This window comes from Myodes glareolus, chromosome 18 (genome assembly GCF_982192425.1).
Source record: "Myodes glareolus chromosome 18, mMyoGla1.1, whole genome shotgun sequence".
In the NCBI taxonomy this organism is placed as follows: Eukaryota; Metazoa; Chordata; class Mammalia; order Rodentia; family Cricetidae; genus Myodes; species Myodes glareolus.
Genome location: NC_142043.1, coordinates 21,638,879 through 21,658,492, shown reverse-complemented (window position 1 = coordinate 21,658,492; position 19,614 = coordinate 21,638,879). Strand labels below are relative to the sequence as shown.

Below are 19,614 nucleotides of genomic sequence, written 5' to 3'. Positions count from 1 at the left end.
GTAGCATGTGGCGAACTAACATTTTTTTTTCTGAAGATTTCCTTTGTTTTTGCTTTGGCGATACTGCTTGCTCCAGGGAAGCATATTGCTGTTGATTGATAACAACTTTGGGATCTTTCGGGCCCAGCCTCCTGAGAGCTAGGATTGCAGATATGTATCAAGATGTCTGACACCAAATAATACTTTAAATGTGGGACTAGTCTGAAATCTAAAACTCAGGAGAGTGGGCTCAGTTCTTGCATCCAGCATGTGCTTTCTGTGTTTTAACACTGAAGAAATGTATTTGTTGCATTGACACCACTCTATTAATGTGAGGCTCATTCTTGTTTCTCTCTCTTTCTTCTCTCCCTGCTCTGCTTCGTTGGATGTTTTCCCAAAGGAGGACAAAGTGGTTAGAATCCATGCTTTCTTTTCTATGCTTTGATATACTGTATTCTTTTTTGTGAACTTGATTAAGTGACAGCTACATATAATTCTGTCAATCACAACATTTCACAACTCGGTTTTACCACTAGCTGGAGGAGCTCATCCCTCGTTTTCATGAAAATGAAACTGAGACGAGCATCCAAGAACCCAACAGAATTTTACATTTGTATATCAAGTTTGGGGAGACTGAATTCATGGAAATAGTGAGATTTTGCTCTAGTTACCAGCCCATTGTCCTTGGCTCCAGGATTTTAATGATTATTCTGATTTAGGAGCAGTAAACTCTAGTAGGCTTTCACTTCAGAATACCTCTTAGGTGTGAAGGCTGGTCATTTGAAACTCCACTGCAGAAGGAGATGAGGTATACACATGTGGTACAGACAAGAGATAAAATGCAAATCAAATATAAGTCAAACCGAAATGATGTTGCTTTTCTAGAGAACATGCGACATTAGAATTGTCAGGCTGAGCCCCATTTTGCCCCCTTTCCTCACCCTTGTACATAACAATTGCTTCTTGAGCCTAGGAGATCACCTTTAACTCTTATTACTGTAGAACTCACAAAGGCTCTTTGTCTTTGGGAAGTGGAGTTCAAGTGGCATTGTCCATCAGCATCACCTCTCTATACTCTGTAAAGCTCCCTCTCCTGTCAATTATAACTTCCTCAGGGCTCATTAATTTATCCCAGTGACAATGAGGCGATTAATATTTTGGATTAAATGTCATTTCAGCTGCCTTTGTTAATATCTTCTGAATGTAAGTGATATACAGCAGTGCATGATGAACAAGCTTGACATTTAACTGAACATTAATCTGTGTTTTCAAACTTAATGCACATTTCTGGCCATCAATTTTTCCATACAAAAGAAACAAGTTTGAAAATTTATACGGCATAGTAGATTTTCACTAATGTTTTGCCTCGGTTATTGGTGTTTGGAATCACTGCTGTAATGAATGATACATCTCATTAAACAAAATAACTGGATAATCAGACACATAGAATTTAATAAATAATATCCCTTTGGACAAGTCAACATTTAAAGTGTAGACTTGAATTACATCAGAGAGTAAAATGGTAAGTTTGTAACAGTCACGTTGTTCAGACTTGATTTAAGACCTGGCCAGGAGCATCACCCCTTCAACCGTCTATGATACCTGGTAGGTTGCTATGGACTTGCTGCGTTTGCTGTGATTGTTGTCTGCGTAAGATAACCAGACAGGCTTTATGGTTGCAATGGAAATACTATAAAATACAGCCACTTAAAACTGTTTTACTCACTTCGATTGGAGAGTATACATTAATTCAGCTGTGTTTAAATTAATCAGTCAACATCACTCTGGACACTTCCAGACCGTGAGGCACTTCAGTGGATCAGTGAGCCAGTCTTAGGATAGCAACACCAGATTTTTGTCCACAGGCATGTGAAGGAGAATAGCTGAGTATTTTTTTAAAGATTTGTTTAAGTTTGCGACTGTATATGTGTATGTGCATGCGTGTGTATGCATGCGCACATGTGCAAGAGAGCCAAAAGAAGCCAAAAGAGAGCATCAGATTTCTCTTGGAGCTGTAGTTAAAGAAAGTTGTGAGCTGCTTGATGTGGGTGCGGGGACTGAGCTCAAGTCTGTGTAAGAGCAGAAACTGTTCTTAACTGTTCTTAATTATGTCCAGATAAATGTTAATTATCTTAATTTCCCCATACCTATTTGAGCTATTATTTTAAATATTATCCTTAACCTAAGTCATATGTAATGGTAACTTGAAAAACTGAACTGCGTAAAAGAAAGAGCCTTTATACAGAATGAGGTTGATGTGGGCCTGTGTATTATAGCTTATACTGCAAAATGATTTTGTATGCATGTATACTTTCATTGGCAAAATTAATATCATGCCTTTATTTTGTTGAAAAACCAACCCTCTTCCAGAGCTAAAAATTAGTGATCCTATGAAAATTTCCCAGAGCCTGTTTAAATGAATTTTATTTTTGTTTTATTCCATTTAGTAGCAGAGAGTGGAATTTGGATCACTCCCTTGATACTCGCAGTGTCTGCTGGGGAATCAGTGGAATGATTCATCTGTACTGAGTTCCTTTGTGGTCGCCTCTAAATCTCCATCAGTGTTCTAGTGCGAAATAGTGGGTTATGAATACAGTAAACAAAATGAGCTTGTTCCTTTCTAGTTCGTCCAATTTTCCAAAAACGTGTCAGGCTTTATGTTAAGAATATTTTCCAAAAAATTGGCATTGCTCTGAAAACAGGACCCTATAGTTTTTGGAATTCTGTCAGAATGTAAAAGCATAGATACATATCTTCTAATATATAAAATCACTTACATATTAAGCTCATTATAATTGATACTATATAGCATATATAATTATATGTGTTATATATTATAATAATTAATGAGATGCTATGCTTCGGAGTCACAATTTTTAAAAAAAATTCTTCCTATTAAATTTTCATTTGTATTTATAAAAGTTATGTTAAAGGTTATGTTGATGGAGCAAATGTGCTTTTGTTTTCTGAAATCCTTAAGGTTCACCTCAAAATGGGACAGTAACAACTTAATGTGAAGCTAGCCTTATCAAAAGGTCTCATTTAAAGAATGGGTAATTCTTAAGAGACTAGAAACCCCCCTCACACAGACATGCACATAAGCACTCTGTTATTTAAGTAGAAAATAAACAGCTTCGGAGAATTCCATTTGCTAGAATTAAATGCAAGCAAACTAGAAAATGATAACTATTTTAAAGAAGTGATGTGATTTGCATGATTACATTAAATATTTATTATTGTGAAAAATACACCCAGAGTTGTCCATATTTAGTCCATAGGTGACAAGACAGAGGCTTGTAGTATACAATCTTCACTCATTTGAAGAACGTGATTTTCAAGAATTTACTTGAGATCTCTTTATTTCCTAGAAGCTTTGAATTTTGTGACATTTCTCTTAAATTCATCCCACAAAAAGTACATATATACAGAAGATGTATCAATAAAAATCTTAGGTTATATGAAACGAGAATTTATGCAAGTCAGTTGGTTTGAGTTCTCAAGTTTTGTCTGGTTTTATTGAAGTTATCCTAAAGATAAAAGAATACATACATTGCAAATATTCGTCTATAAGAGGTTTCAGAATGCAGTAATTTTGCGTCTGTCTATGCTTGTATCTAAACACGCATGTGTATACATTTGTTTGTATGTGCATGTGGAGTCCAGAGGTCAACATTGGATGTCTTTCTCAGTTGCCCCTTTGTTTTATTTTAGTTTTGACAGTATCTCCCTCTGTAGTTCTGGCTGCTTGGAACTCTATACCAGACTGGCCTGGAACTCACAGAGACCTGTTTGACTCTCCCTCCCAAATGCTAATGCTGAGATTTAAGTTGTGTGTCACAATACCTGGCCCCAATTTCCTTTTTGAGGTGCAATCTCTATCATATTAGATCCGATTCTGCTAGACTACATAGCCAGCAAGTCTGAAGGATCCACTTGTGTGTATATCAGGAAGAGGATTACAGCCACAGGCCACCACCCCCGGCTGTGTAGCTCCCTATGTTTTCGTGGTAAGGATTTTACTGAAGGAACTCGCTCTCCAGTTCCAGGTGTCTACTTCTTATACAAATATGTTTTAAGACTTTGACTCACTAGAGGCTTCAATATAGCTCAGAAGTTAAGAATACTGGCTGTTCTTCCAGAGAAAGTGGGTTCAATCCCATCACCGGCCTTATTGGCTCCCAACTGTCTGGAGCTACAGTTCCAAGGGACATATCGCCCTCTTCTGGTCTCTGTGGGCACGAGACATATTCATGATAAAAATTAATTAGTTCGGTTACTGGTTTTTAGTTTTTAGTAGTTCACACTCAATACCACTATTCTGGAAATGTTTGATGGTATTCAAAAGCATTAGAGAGTTTATTGGCTTGCTTTCTCTCTTCATTAATTTGTCTTTCATTGCTTCCAAAGTGTGCTTCAAAGAATTATAAAAATCCATGGTAAGACTAGCAAAGCTATACCAGGCTGTAGAAAATGAAAACTTTCTAGTATAAAGAAAGGAATTTTAACAATTTTCACAGATCTAAAAACTAAGCTGGAAAAATTACTGAATTTTCTCTTATGATGTTGCCAAATCCCTGTTTATATACGTAGTTGTAGGATTTCTGGGTCTTAAGATAACTCCACATTTTACTTCTCGAGAAGTTCCAAAACTGTTTCCCAGAGAAGAAAGTCGTCACTTTCTTCAGTTTTGGTCACTGTTGTCATTATGTCACTGTTGTTCTCGCTCTTGTTCTTCCTCCCTCTTTCCTTCTCGACACCTCCCCCCCGGTGTGGGGTGTGTGTGTGTGTGTGTGTGTGTGTGTGTGTGTGTGTGTGTATTTTTGGTTATACCTCCATGTGGAGGGTAGAGATCAACTTCAAGGATACTTCAAGAGATGAACAACTTGTATTTCAAAATGTCTCTCACTGGGGTCTTGCCCATTATTCTAGGCTGGCTGGCCAGTCACCCTGGGCATCAGTTTAGTTGAGACGCCAGAGGACACCATGACTGATATTTTTATGGGGATTTTCAGTTCGAGTGCCTTCATGCTCCTGTGATAGACACTATAGTGACCGAACCATATCCTCAGAGCCCTGGTTTATTTTTTATTATTTTTTTAAATTAATAATATCATGTATGAAGTGAAATTATATCTCATTTTTGTTTTCATAAATCTATTTAACCATAGATACATTAGTTTGATAGCTGCAATAGTTCAATTTGATAGAGGTATAATTTTCTGCTAATATGTTTCTGAGTTAAAACTTCCTTGGGCACATTCTTTTCAAAAGGCTGACATATTCGCTGCACTGGGGATTGGTTTCTTAGTCAGTGGTGTCAGGCACCTGTTATCCTGGCACCTAAGGGCTGAAGCAGGAGGACTGTGATTGAAGCAACAGCTTTAGCTCTGTTGAGTTTGATGTCCTGAGCTGCAAGAGAGAACCTATCTGCCCCTCCCCGCCAAAATCACTTTGTTCAGAAACTTTCTGTTAAGTTTGTTAGATCACCAAAAAAAGCTATAATAATTTTTTTTATTCTATAAAAGCTGTTCAAATAGACTTTTTAATACCTCTGTGCTAATTCATCTACCCTTGTATTCACTTTTATTCATTTATTTATTTTCTTATATTGAGTCATATTCATAATTACTTTTTAAAAAATCATCTATCTTTTCAGTAAACATAATTTTGTTGTTTATGCATACCAATATCCTTTCTTATCAGTGTAGTAGAAAAGTTATTCATTATTAAAAGAATCAATTGCATTCCATCACTAAGCTTAACCAAGCAGCCCAGAAAGTAATTATGATGATTAGGTAAAGTCCTTTCCCTAGGTAACATGCACTCAGTCATTCACTTATTATTCTAGGACTTGAAAAAGATTTTTAACACGAATTGTTAAGTTCTGTATCCAATATAAAATACATAAACCCTTAAGTCCACGAATGTGTTCTTTAGTTAATGCAGCTTAAAGGTGCATATGTATATGATGTGTGCATTTGACTGACTTTAATCATAATATTTATATATTATAAATTTGGGAACTATTTTACTAAGGAATAAATTATGTTTTCTCACTGATAGTTTGTATGTTGATGATGATTGAACTTCACCTTTAACCAACATTTCTGAGTACTCAAGCCATTCATTACCAAATGCATCTTTTACCCATTTGCATGGAAGCCATAAGTCTGTTAGCTCATGACCTCTCCTGATAGTGTTTATTACAGCAGTTTTAAAGATATTCCAAAGACACACCAACACTGTGTTTGCAGTCTACAATTCTGCAGTTTGACAATAGTTTAACTTTGAAATATGTGTTCAAAATCTTATTGCTATTAGCTTGAAAGTATATTTGGAACTGGGTAATTCCTTGGTTTCATACATCCTATTATTATAGTATTTAACAAACAACACTATACATTAACAATTTATTTAATTGTTGTGTAATTCGTCTTTCTAACACTTTCTGCATATAGAAATCTTTCTATAACAGGTAGTATTACAAATCTTTTATTTGTTTTGCTTTATAGTAGTAGAGAGATAATTTTGTTTGTTTAATCAAGAGCATCTTTCTTGTGAAATAATTTATCTCCACAAAATGAATCATGCTTCTATTGACACTAAAGTGCTATTGAAGCAGATTACTTGGGTAAAGGTAGAGAACTACATCTTCTATGGAGAAACATGCTTTGTGAGTCTTCAGTTAATTCCAGGGATTTTAACATGTATATGTATTTTAAACTACATAAAAGCTGACCAACCATGTCAATCATTGAGTCATGGGTACACTTCAAAAAGTCAATACAAGCAAGTGTGCATATGATAGTCACAAGGAAAAGCCACAAGGCATGTATTTGAAACCAAGGTGATATCTTCAAATGAGTGCATAAAAGTTGTCAGTTCTAACATCACTGAGACTTACGACTGTAACAATATTTTAGTTTACTCAAACTAAGACTTTTTACTTTTAAATCTGATTGTATTTTATTATTATCTTATTAATTTGTCAAAATTGGTAATTATCTGGCAGTCTTCCTAAGTCTGTACATTTATTTCAATTCTTCTTGATATTTACAATTCCTATAGACACCAGAAATATAATTGTCCATCTAGAGAACATTTTGAGAGTCACTTGTATGGATTTATTCATCAGTTGGTTAGATCAGCTAACAACTACTGACGTCCCTGAATTCATATTGTTCTTTATTATTGCTGCCTGGGTGTCAGCCTCCAGACAGTACAGGACCTGAAAGAAATCCATGATGTTGGTGTATAGTAGACTTTTCTATCTAAGGGAGTAAGGGGAAAAGATATACACTCTCTCGATGGTTTCCTTCAAATATTTTTTATTCTTTTGCATTCTTCATCCCTTCTCTCATTCTTGATGTTTTTTCTAACTCTGTTTTTATTCTTGATGTTTCTCTTCTAATTCTCTCATTCTTGATGTTTCCCTTGTAATTCTCACACATTTGATTATTTCTTTCTTACTCTTTCATTCTTGATATTTTCCTTCTCTCTCATTCTTTATGTTTTCCTTCTAGCCCAATTTAACTCTATCTAACACTTCTATTCTTTTTCTTACAGCTTATATACCCCAGCAAAATGTTTCAGGCAATATAAAAATTACAATGTGGTCATATTCTGATTTTCAAGTGAATAATTACAATGAATACAAAACAAACAGTAAAAAAAAACTATCTTATATCCCTTAAATGATTTAACAGTTTAAATATTATAAGTGAGTACAAATTATCCCAAGCAACTTATCACAGATTAACGATGTAGGCAAGCAAGCTGTTCTTCTCAGTCATATCTTTTACTGGCAGGCTGCATTTTACAGTTACAAAGAAAGGGCCAATTACTTTATTACGTATCTTGAAAGGTAATCTTATAAGGAATCTTAAATGAATCACAAATCTAAACATTTTTATATGAAAAATAACTAGTCAAGTCTACTTTAAAACTTCAGGGTGCATACCTACTCATCTGATTTTTATATCAGGAGATTGAGGGCAGAAATTGGTGTAAGTAATTAATCATCACATTTGAACATCAACCAACCCTAGCAAGGAAAGTACATCAGCTAGTAACACTTGGGCCGCTTTGTATTTTGTCCCCAGCTATCTGTCCTTGTGAATTTGAGATTGTTTTTTTAGGGTTCTTCATCTCTATTATCAAGATATCTAATATAACCTGAAGGTATTTTAAAGCTTTGTTTCAGCTAATGATGCACACCAGATCCTGTGACTGTTTCTTTCAGCATTAAGAGAATTACGAATAGTCTGGATTCAGGTGAATCAATTTTTTTTAATCATTATTCTGGGTTAGACCCTATGCAACTCCTTAGGTGAAACTCATAGGTTCTGGTGGTGTAGCATTTCCTTGTATTTATTTTTGTTCATTAAAATGTATAAGCTAACATTATCATTATCAATTTGATAGTACACCTTAGGGAAGAATCATCTTATTGATGATTGACAGATAAAGTGCCCAGTAGAGTGGATGTTTCCATGAGATACGCACACTACATTACAGGGAGTGGGGAATCTCCCCACACTTATTCAACCATGCTGGATACCTGAGAAAGGTAGCAACAGCAATCCTATAAAGGCACAGCAGAAGCGAAAGACATTCTGGTGTAGAAGGAGGCTGCCCAAAAACTGAAATAATCACACAGAAACTATATTATTTAAAGCACTGCTTGGCCCATTAGCTCTAGCTTCTTATTGGCTAACTCCTACATATTAATTTAACCCATTTCTATTCATCTGTGTATTGCCACATGGCTGTGGCTTACCAGCTAAAGGACTGGCATCTGTCTCCGGCAGAGCTACATGGCGTCTCTCTCTGAATCTGCCTTCTTTCTCCCAGCATTCAGTTTAGTTTCCTGCACCTACCTAAGTTCTGCCCTATCAACAGGCCAAAGCAGTTTTTTTATTCACCAGTCATATTCACAGCATACAGAGGAGAATCCCACATCATTATGGGATCTGTAGTCTTGGGACCTTCCCTAACCAAGACCGACTATTCAGAGAGTCTCTTCCTGGTAGACTGACACCTTGATCTTCAGTTGCTACCTGCTGCTCCTCTAACAGGGCCACCTGCACTTTATACTTTAATAACTTCTGTAGTTCCACTAGCGTTAAGATGCTTAGTAACTTTTCCATCTAATGAAAGTCCGATTACAAAGCAACTTCAGTGTCCGTTCCCAAGTGGGATGCTCTCAGAGTGTCTCACAAAACTCCTTCTCTCCTTCTTTTCTATTTAATCCTTTACAACACATTATACTCCTGTTGGGAAACCTTCTCAGGTTTGTATTCTATGATGAGCATTTCATTTGACACACCATTCCTAAATTGTATTTCTTGGACAATGATAAATAAATGATATTTATACATGTGATAAGTGTTAATATTACTAATATCTATTAAATAGACTACCCTTCTTGACAACACCTCTACTATCATCTTACTTAGGTAGCATATAAATATTGTCATCTGAAGAGGTGATATTTCTACTACATGCCAGGATACAATTTTTCTGATTCTTCAATACCTCTGCCTATCCACATTCTTCTGGATGTGTAGAAAACAAAACATTCTACTCCATTTTTTATTGGTTAGCAAGTACGTACTTCTCATTTCCTGTCATTTTTTTCCTCTTTGTTATGTCTTCCATCTTCTATTTGTTTCCATTATTTGATAGCCTTAAAGATAGAATATTACTAGTATTAAATATGATAGAGAAAAGGTACCGGGATGCCTAAAATAAATAAAGAAATTTTATAACCAATCCACCTGAATTTTTATCTTTTAAAAATACCTTTAAAAAACATTTTTAAGATTTTTAAAAATTTTGTTCATCTTCATGATAACTGAGCATAACAAAGCCATAACCTATGCTTAACCTTCAGTGAATAATGGCTTGCATTCTGTCCTCAGCTGAAGTCATTACCTTCTTGGCCATTGTTGGTCCTGTTGGCACTCTTAGTAGTTAAGGTTAGGATTAGCAGTTAGGGGTTAGTATTAGGGCTTAGGGTTAGGAGTTAGGGGTTAGAATTAGGGTTTAGGGTTAGGATTTGGGTTAGTGTTAGTACATAAGCTGAGTTTTCTGTTTATGTCCATCTTTTCTATCTTTTTCTTTTTCTCAGTTTTACCATTTTTTCTCAAACTTTCAACACTGGTTTTTGCATGATTATCTTTCTCAGTGCATTCTATATCATCTGAAAGCCAACTTTTCTTACATCAGATTTTCCTATTTTTATGAAATAAAGTCCTTCCAAAATTTTCACAGATTTTATTTTTTCCTGGAAGTTCATCCAATATTCTTGTGAACATGTAATAAGCAGTACTGTTTTGTGGGAAACCATTTGTTCCCATATTGTGGAAAACTCCAGCTTTTTAAAAATAACATTTTCATTCATGTTTCATCTTTGAAATGTGTTCTTTTTCTAAATCCCAGTTCTAGACAAACAGAAAAGTCATTTTTTGTGTGAGTTCCTCTTGTCAACTTCCTGAAGGATGAGAAAATGGTGCCATGGGAAGGAGCCATATAGCAGGAACCAGAGAGCAGGTCTCATGGTTCTCACTGTCTCTTGCTCTAGCACTTTTGTCTTCTTCCCTCTTTGTGTGATTCTATTTAGTTCACTCTCATGGCTACATTAATTATGCTTACATCCAGCCACTCTGAGTGCCCCTTCCATCATAATATCTCTAGCACAGTTGCTAAAAGATAACATCAGAAGGCCTTATTCTGGGCATCTAATGCATTAGTTGACACTCAGTAAGCACCTGTGGTTACTCAGTTGCCAAAGTGCTTGCATAAGAGTCTGGATTCCATCTCCAGCCCCCTCATTATAAATAATAAATAGATAAATAGGGGAACATGGGTAGCACACACTTATAATCTCAGCACTGGAAATTATCTGGTTTACCAGTCTAGCAAAATCAGTGAGCTCCAGAATCAAGAAGAAACCCAGCTTCAAAAACTTATCTGGAGAGTCATTGAAGAATAAACCTGGCCTCCATACACATATAGAGCAACGTGTAAAGGCACTTTCCTCCACAAATCTGTATACAGACAAACACATCACATCCATACACGAACACCATGCCACACATACAACACCAACTCTGTTTCTTACCATCAACTCTGGTTCATTTTATACTCTCCTGTGGCAAATGTATAGTCTATGATATGAGATGCACAAAGCAAGAGAATGCTTGAGTGTATAATTCAGATGATATGGTGTCTCTTCCTCAAATAACCTTTCCATGACACTAAAATTGTAACAGTTGGACTCTCTATGTTTTGGGTGCCTTATTCACTCTTAACATCTTCCATCTATCTTACCCCTTGCCCATTGCTGTTTGTTCACCCTGTCCATCCTCTCCCCTAGTCATACTTACCATAAATATGACTTATGTTAAGCAAAGTTCTCTTCCTGAATAATCTTAGTATTTCCCATTCTTAAACTGTCTTCAGGTCTCTATGCAAGCATTGCCTTCAATGGCCCTCTATCATTACTCCATTTAATATCTTAGCTACCTTTCTGTCATAAAACTTCACTTTCTATTTGACATATTTAAATTTTCTTCAGAATAATGTCTTCTGAAAAACACAGGTTTATCTATCTATCTATCTATCTATCTATCTATCTATCTATCTATCTATCTATCGACATTTGTTCACTGTTAACTTTATGAAGATGAGAATTGTTTGACTGCCATGTTTCCAACGCCAGCAAAGTTCCTTGGCAGGAGTAGACTCAAAAACTGTGATGAATATTGAGGAGTTCCTAAGCTCTGGACTTAGAGATTCAACTTCATATGGCCAATGAAATGTATAACTTACCAAGTGCAACAACCTTCCTTACTTGAGAATTTCACTAGCTGTGGCACTGCTGTATTTTTTTATTCCATGTTCACTGTTAAAATAATGAACTTTTTAGCATAGAACAGTATGTAAAGACATACCCAGCTATGAAAGACTTTTTGTTATTTCTTACCAATTGTTCCCTAGTTTGTCCTTACTCTAAGATCCTGTATTGTTCATCTCAGAGCTTTCTGGATAACCGCATTTACTTCCCTGGCTTTCTTTTCTCCATCTTGGATTACAGAGTAACTATTGCTTATTTTTAATCTGCACTATGTGTTGCAAATATTTTTCAGAATTTGGCTTATTAAAGATACCTGCCAATATTCCTTTGACTGTATATACATTGTATTTGTCCTTGTTTTTATTTTCAAGCTTTTGGAAGATTGAAATACTATTTTTTTAAAGTAAAAACTTAGTTTTGTCATTTTGAAAATATTGAACTTTGGATAAATAATTTAATATCTTTTATAATAAATAACATATTTTTTCCTAATTTAATGATGCTTAATAATTGAGTTTTAATGATGACACTCTACATTAAAAAATAAAATGTTTGTATAATCAACAAAAAGTAATTACAAATATCTCTTTTGCAGACTCTTTTTAAATACTGTTTTCATTTTAAATAGCATCAAATGAACCTAATTGAGTTCTTTATGTTTTGTTTTATTTTTGAGACAGGGTTTTATTTATACCATTCTGGCCTAAAACTCGTAACAACTCTGACCTTGAACCCCTAAACTTCCTTCCATTTCCTCCCAATTACAGTGTGTCACTGTTGCTCATAGGTATTGGCCCCCATGCCCATCTTTCTCATGAGTTCTTGGTAGTTTCTTGTCTTGCTAAAAATGATTGGCAGATTAATAAAATCTACTGATGTATCTGGACTCTAGTTACTCTAGTAGAAAAGGTAAATGCTAAATATGAACAAGATATTAAAGTATCAAAGAAAAATTTGAAGTCACATACATAGTCATTAGTTGTTGTACCAACATATCATTTATGTAAGATATCTTTTGGTCATTTCACTTTATGCCAGAAACAAGAGAAACAAAATGATGTCATTTATAATAAATTTATTTTAAACTATTGAAATGGTTTATGAACTATTACTATTTCAAGCATCAGTGTTGTAGGAGGCCGTTTGTTTGTTCCTGGCTGCTCAGCCCCAAAGCAACCATATAGAAACTGTATTAATTAAATCACTGCTTGGCCTATTAGCCCTAACTTCTTATTGGCTAGCTCTTACATCTTAATTTAACCCATTTCTATTAATCTGTGTATCACCACATGACTGTGGCTTACTGGCAAGGTTTTGTGTGGCATCTCTCTCTGGCAGGGCTACATGGCTTCTCTCTGACTCTATTTTCTTTCTCCCAACATTCAGTTTAGTTTTCTCCACATACCCCTATTCTGCCCAGCTATAGATCTAAATCAGTTTTTTTATTAATTAATGGTAATCACAGCATACAGAGGAGAATCCCATATCATATCAGTGAAGTAAATTGTTTTCAGTGTATCTTGAAATCTTTTTAAAAGAGAAGAATATTGAAGTTACATAAACATATTCCTGAACTCTACTTTCTCATTGGTAAAGTAAGCTATTTTGATAACAGGAGAAAATTAGCAAATGAAAAGTTTAAATAGCACAATTTAGTAAATATACACCAACCCAAAGGGACAGCTTTGTGATTTATTTTTTAAAATAGTATATCATTTAAACTGTTTTCAGATAACTTTGCAATATGCGTTATTTTCTGAAATATTCCTCACACTGTTATCATGCAGTCAGTGCTGATCAGAGTCTTTACAGGCAGAGATGAAAAGCCAGGATACAGCTTAGTAATTTTCTGTCCATCAAACTGTTGGCAGAATGTCATTGAAAACTGAAGGCACCTTCTGAGGTCTTAAAACTTTAAAAAAAATGTGATTATTGGGAATGCCTTCAGAGACATTCTCATTATAGACTAGCCTATGTTATTTAAAACAGATTTAGAGGAAATAATAAATATTTCATTTTATATGTGAACTTATTTTAAGCTCTTTGTTTAAATTAATTGATGACAAAGACCATGTTTTGTTTGGTTTATGTTTACTGTGATGCCTTGATTAGTGTTTATCACAATGTGTCATATATGATGAGCTCTCAGTGAACTTTGAAGGAATGAATGAATGTACTCGCAAGCGAGCAACGCTCCCTGTGCTCTATTCTGTCAATTAAGGCTGTATTTTCCTTAACTTTAGTGCTTGAAACTCTTAAAAATATGTTTTTGTATGTTAACATTTAACTTACCTCAAAACAAGTAGAACATTTTCTTTGAGGACAAATTTATCATAGTTTAAAAAGAAAAGAAAAGAAAAGAAAAGAAAAACAACAACCCAGGACAGCCTAGCTGTAAATCTCAGGTACTGCATGGAGTCCAAGAATGGAAGAGAGAAGAGTCATAAAGTCGTGGCATGTAAGTTGGTATCAAAGTAATCTGCATAGGAGACAAGCAGATGTGTGATAGGCAGAAAGCTTTAGAGACAGATTAAGTAACCCAAAACCTCAGGGAAAAGATACACTTAGATCATGACCATTATCTAAAACAAGACAAAAAAAGAAAAGAATAATCAGAAAGGTTGATGTGTCCAGCTGAACCCTTGACTACTCAGTATGTGGAATCTGGCCTTAAGGGTGGGATTTTTGAAAAGGAAAAGTACAAGTCAAAGTTTAGCTAAACCAGAGTACATGTTCTAGTGACTGGCCACTGAATTAGACTATCTTTGTCTCAAGTCATTTTACAAGGGAGTGGGCAGTTCCTAAGACCTATTATCTTACAGCTTGAATTGGTCCTCAGAGGTCCTTGTTATGTTAGTAACAAGCATGAGTAAGGTGCAGTTAATACAAATGTTCAGGAATAGAGCATTGTCACATGAGAAAGCAGTTTTGGGTAGAAGTGGAGAAGCACTTAAAGGGATATCAATTAAAACTAGATTGAAGGAAAGTTGTCAGTACCAGTCCCCAAAACGTGCCAAAACCAAAAGTGCACTTTGGAGACATTCTTCCGTGCAAGGGTACACTGTGATGTAATATGTACATCTACATTGTGATTAACACATGCATCAACACTCTGACATAGAATGCATCTGCACTGTGATACATTGACACTGTGACATAGCAAGGCATCTGCACTCTGATGTAATGCATGCACTGACACTGTGACATAACATTGCATCTGCACTGTGATGCAACACATGCATCTACACTGTGACATAACAATGCATCTGCACTCTGATGTAATGCATGCATCTACACTGTGGCATAACAATGTATCTGAACTGTTATGCAACACATGTATCTACACTGTTAAATAACAATGCAACTACACTGTGATGCAGTGCATGCATCTACACTGTGACATAACAATGCACCTGCACTGTGATACAGCGTATGCATCTTCACTGTTACATTACATGCATTTCCAAGAATTTTAGCCATGCCACCTATTCTATCAAACTACCATTTCATTGCATTGATGCAACTGTTTAATCTTCTGGATCCTAGTCTCCAGTGGCAAATTTATTTCTGTAAAGTAAAAAATAGTAAATATTTTAGGCTTTGTGGGTCTTACAGTCTATACCATAGCTATTCCAGTATACCACTGTAGTGTAAAAATAGCACAGACAGTAAAAGTGGGTGTCACTTTGAGTGAGTATAACTTTCTATGTGAACAATGACATTTTATATAGCACTCCTATCTAATGAATTATTGGATATTTTAGTTCTTTTTTATTCTTTGACAGTTTCTTACATTTATATAATATATCTTGATCATACCCACCTCTCCCTCCCTCAATTTTCCTGAGACTCTATCAAATCTTTTTCTTATCTTCATGTATTCTTTCTTTTTTATTTATTTATATGCTACTTTTATTTATTCATCTATTCATTATTTAATCCATTGAGTCCAGCTAGTACTATGCATATGCACACAGGTATAGAGTCATTCACAAGGGCATGGACAGCCTACCAATGGCTTCTTTTCTTAGTAGGTAAAACCTTTATTTAGTGTATGTGAACATTTAGGTTCACTCTCAATAAATATACAAAAAAGTTAGCAGAGAACATAAAAAACAAAAAGAAATTTTAAAGATTGCATATGTGGAATACACATTGTTATTATTAATAAGAAAATTATCCTAAGAAAAATTATTGATCAGCATAACTGCACATCTTATGACAGATGAAATATTATTGTATATGTTTAGAAATGTTCACATGAAAATTAGGTAGATGGTGGTGAGCTCACTTGATCATTGAGGCTAATGATTTGGAAACGGATGGGTTAGAACACACCACAGAAAGACCCAAAGATTCTTAAGGTGTTGCATGATTCCAAAAGAGGACACTCTTCTTTACATTTAAGAAAAATCCCCGGATGTACTGAGCTGTTCTTCCTAAGGAGCAAGAGCTTAGGTGTGCTACCAACAGCGACAAGGTGAGAAGCTATTTGAAAATTATCAACAATTTAACAGAATCACAGCTGCTTCAACTTCTAGAAGTCATCCCATCTTTTTCATTAAGGTCTTGTAATTACCACTGAAAAAAACTGAAAAGGAGACTTTAAAAAGCATCTCTCTTAAGCCTATCTAATGTTTCTCTAACATACTTTTAAAATTGGGATAATATCTGTTTCACAAGGAAACATTCAATAGTACATGCTATCTCTTAGTGGCTTCTTCTTAAGAGAAGTTTTCTTCTTTCACTTCTAAAACATTATTCTCCATAGTGCAAGACCAGGAGAAGTGTCTGCCTAGCGTGGATGAGGCTCTAGGCTCTTTTACTATCACACTTTGTAACTTGTGGGCAGTCCAGAGTAGATGTCAGATGGAATTGTGTCCTAGACCTCAAGTTGCTGATTCTTACTGTATCTACCAAACAAAAGGAGAAGTCTCACTGCAGAATTAATTTTACCTAGTGTCTGCTACTAAAATTGTGCATAAGTGAATGATAGTATCCTGTCATTAAATGAAATGATTATATAAAACAGCAGTTTTTCAATAAACTGTGCATTATAATTATGAAACATTACATATAACATTAATGTATGCAGAATAATTTATAACATGTACCAAAGTAATTTTCAACCATTAATACATGATATGAATTAAAGAAATTATGTGCATATATATGCGAATATGGATATGATGTATATATATCCATTTGAATATATTATAGATTTCTAATTTACATTCCAAAGAGAGTCTCTTTTATTAGCCATAAAATGATCCTAGACATTAATATGTACATTTTCAAGCCAAATAAAGTATTATAATTTGATAAATGATTGTTAATGCCATTTAATAACAAACACACATATTCTTTTTGTACTCTGATTAAAAATTGTCTATTTTATCATAAAAACAAACTAAGAATATCTATTTGATTAGGTATAAAAATGTGTATTTCTGGCTTTCACTTTTAAAATATCATACTACTTGAACTTTGATAAATTCTGGCATCATTTTAGAAAAGTAGAAAGATTGAGCCCTCAGCCACATTAGGAAAGATCTTTCTTATTTCTAGGGTTACAAAAAATTAACTCATAAATGCTAAAATTACTTCTGGCTTTCTTTTTTGTTCTCTATAAAATTTTGATGGTGCCTTTCATATTCTAGACACATATGCTAACACTATTCTGTATCCTCAGCCCAACATGTCTTTTTTTTTGGGTAGTGGGAATTGAGCTCAGGGTCTTGCACATGCAGGGAAGCTCTCCACCACCCAAGCTCTACCACTAAAGCCCCTTGCTCTTGTTTATAAGGTTGGAGTTGCCTTTCAGTGACAGGAATCATAAAAGTAAGACTAAGTGTTTAGAATCCCATAAGTTCATTGGCCACCAAGTTTTATCAATGCAGACCATCTTGTCAAAACCATACTGCTATTTATCAAAATACACATCTGTCTGACTTGTTTGTCCTGTCTTCATAGTTTGAAGGCAGAAGTCCTTCATCCTTCTTATGTCTTCTCTGATAATGTCCTTTCCATCTCTCCCCCTGAAGAGGAGGCTCTCTCTCCACACAGGTGTCTCCATTATCAGAAGTATTTCCCCACATATGTTGCAAAGAAGTGGCAGGCTACCTCCCGCCACCAGACTAGCTTTACCCGAAATAATTACATGGAAACTGTATTTATTTAAACACTGCCTGGCCCATTGTCTCCAGCCCCTTATTGGCTAACTCTCACATATTAATTAACCCATTTCTAATAATATGTGTAGCATCATGAGGTCTTGACTTACTGGGAAGATTCTATTCCACGTCCATCACGGAGAGGAGAGCCATGGCATCTGGCTGACTCTGCTTCTTTCTCCCAGCATCCTGTTCTGTCTACTTTGCCTATCTAAGCTGCTGTCCTATCAAAAGCCAAGGCAGTTTCTTTATTAACCAATGAAAGTAACACATAGACAGATTACCCACCTACATCACACATAGTTCAGTGTTTAGTGATATTATGGAAACCTTTTATTTGTCTCTTGTCTGCAAAGGAAAATGTTTCCATCTCTCTTCCATGTTATCTGCCTCCTTCCATTGTGTGGACTAATACTAGAACTGCTATGCAGGTTGTGTTTTTCTATTAAACTTTATGCATGGTGTCAGATATTCTGCTCAAATATATTCTACTCTTAAACTTGCTAATTGAGTTAACTCGGGTGAATGCACAGCCACTGGAACATTGTCTTCAGCTTATTATTACCAGACTATATAATTTGGGGAAAGGAAGAAATTCAGTCTTAGTGATCGATGAAGTTTAATCCCTCCAACCTTATGTTTTCTACAACCTCCAGAGGTGTGCCTTCTGTATCCTCTGCTAAAGCATTATAAAGTCATCTTCAGTTAGCAAGTCTATTCTAGCTACCAGGTAACTCCCTAGAGATTTTGTACGACACTTGGTCTCAGGAGGTTTTGGGGTGTGTGTGTGTGTGTGTGTGTGTGTGTGTGTGTGTGTGTGTGTGTATGTGTGTGTATGTGTGTATGAGATGTACCTCCTAGTGTAGGTATGTGATTTATACATGTGTGCATGTGAGTGGAAGCCAGAGGCTGATGTTGAATGAATTTCTTCAGTTGATATCTAACTTCAAGTTTTGAAAAAAACACACATAGAGCCTGAAGGATTTTTATTTGATTATGATGCCTGAACACTGAGTTTCAGGAATCCCCTGTCTCTGCAGTTCCCACAGCAGTGAAGTTACATATGTGGTCCACTGGGTCCAATTTTTGCTTGGGTTCCAGGTGTCTGAGTTCAGTGTGTCATCTGTCTCCCCAATGTACCATGTAGCAATCTTTGATTAAGCTGAGTTCCTGCTCCTCTGGTCCAGCTTCTGGGCTTTGAGGAAAATAGATTTTCAAATAAGGTGTCCTAACTAAAAATCCACTTCATTAAAGGAGTCAGGAACAATGCACACTATTAAGAAATAAACACTAAATCAGGATGAAATGTGTGTCCCTGGAACTCACTGCAGAGGCAGAAAGAAATGGAACCTTTCTGTAGCTAAGTGGATGTGACACATTCCATACACCTTTTCATGATGAACAGTAGGATGCATTCTGGCAAGAGTACGTACCTGCATCCTTTCACCCACAGTTCATCTTGCGTTAACCTGTCAATTGTAGGGATGAACTTATCTAACCTGGCAAATGTAGGGATGGACTAAGTCAACCTGGCATTGGAATGGCCACTCTAGTTCAATCACTGGCTTCATCGAAAGGAAAAATGAGCTTCCCCTCTTTTGA

The 19,614-nt window shown here is 35.5% G+C and overlaps 1 protein-coding gene across 21 annotated transcripts in view; it reads left to right on the top strand.

The window, feature by feature from the left end:
* The window catches only part of Rims1 (regulating synaptic membrane exocytosis 1), a 483,725-nt gene that overhangs the window by 211,037 nt on the left and 253,074 nt on the right, over nt 1-19,614 (top strand). For all 21 annotated transcript variants that reach the window (XM_085679438.2, XM_085679458.2, XM_085679423.2 and 18 more), the window contains one exon: nt 380-391. In XM_085679438.2, coding sequence (XP_085535564.1) covers nt 380-391 — 12 coding nt within the window. The remainder of the gene's footprint in view (nt 1-379; nt 392-19,614) is intronic.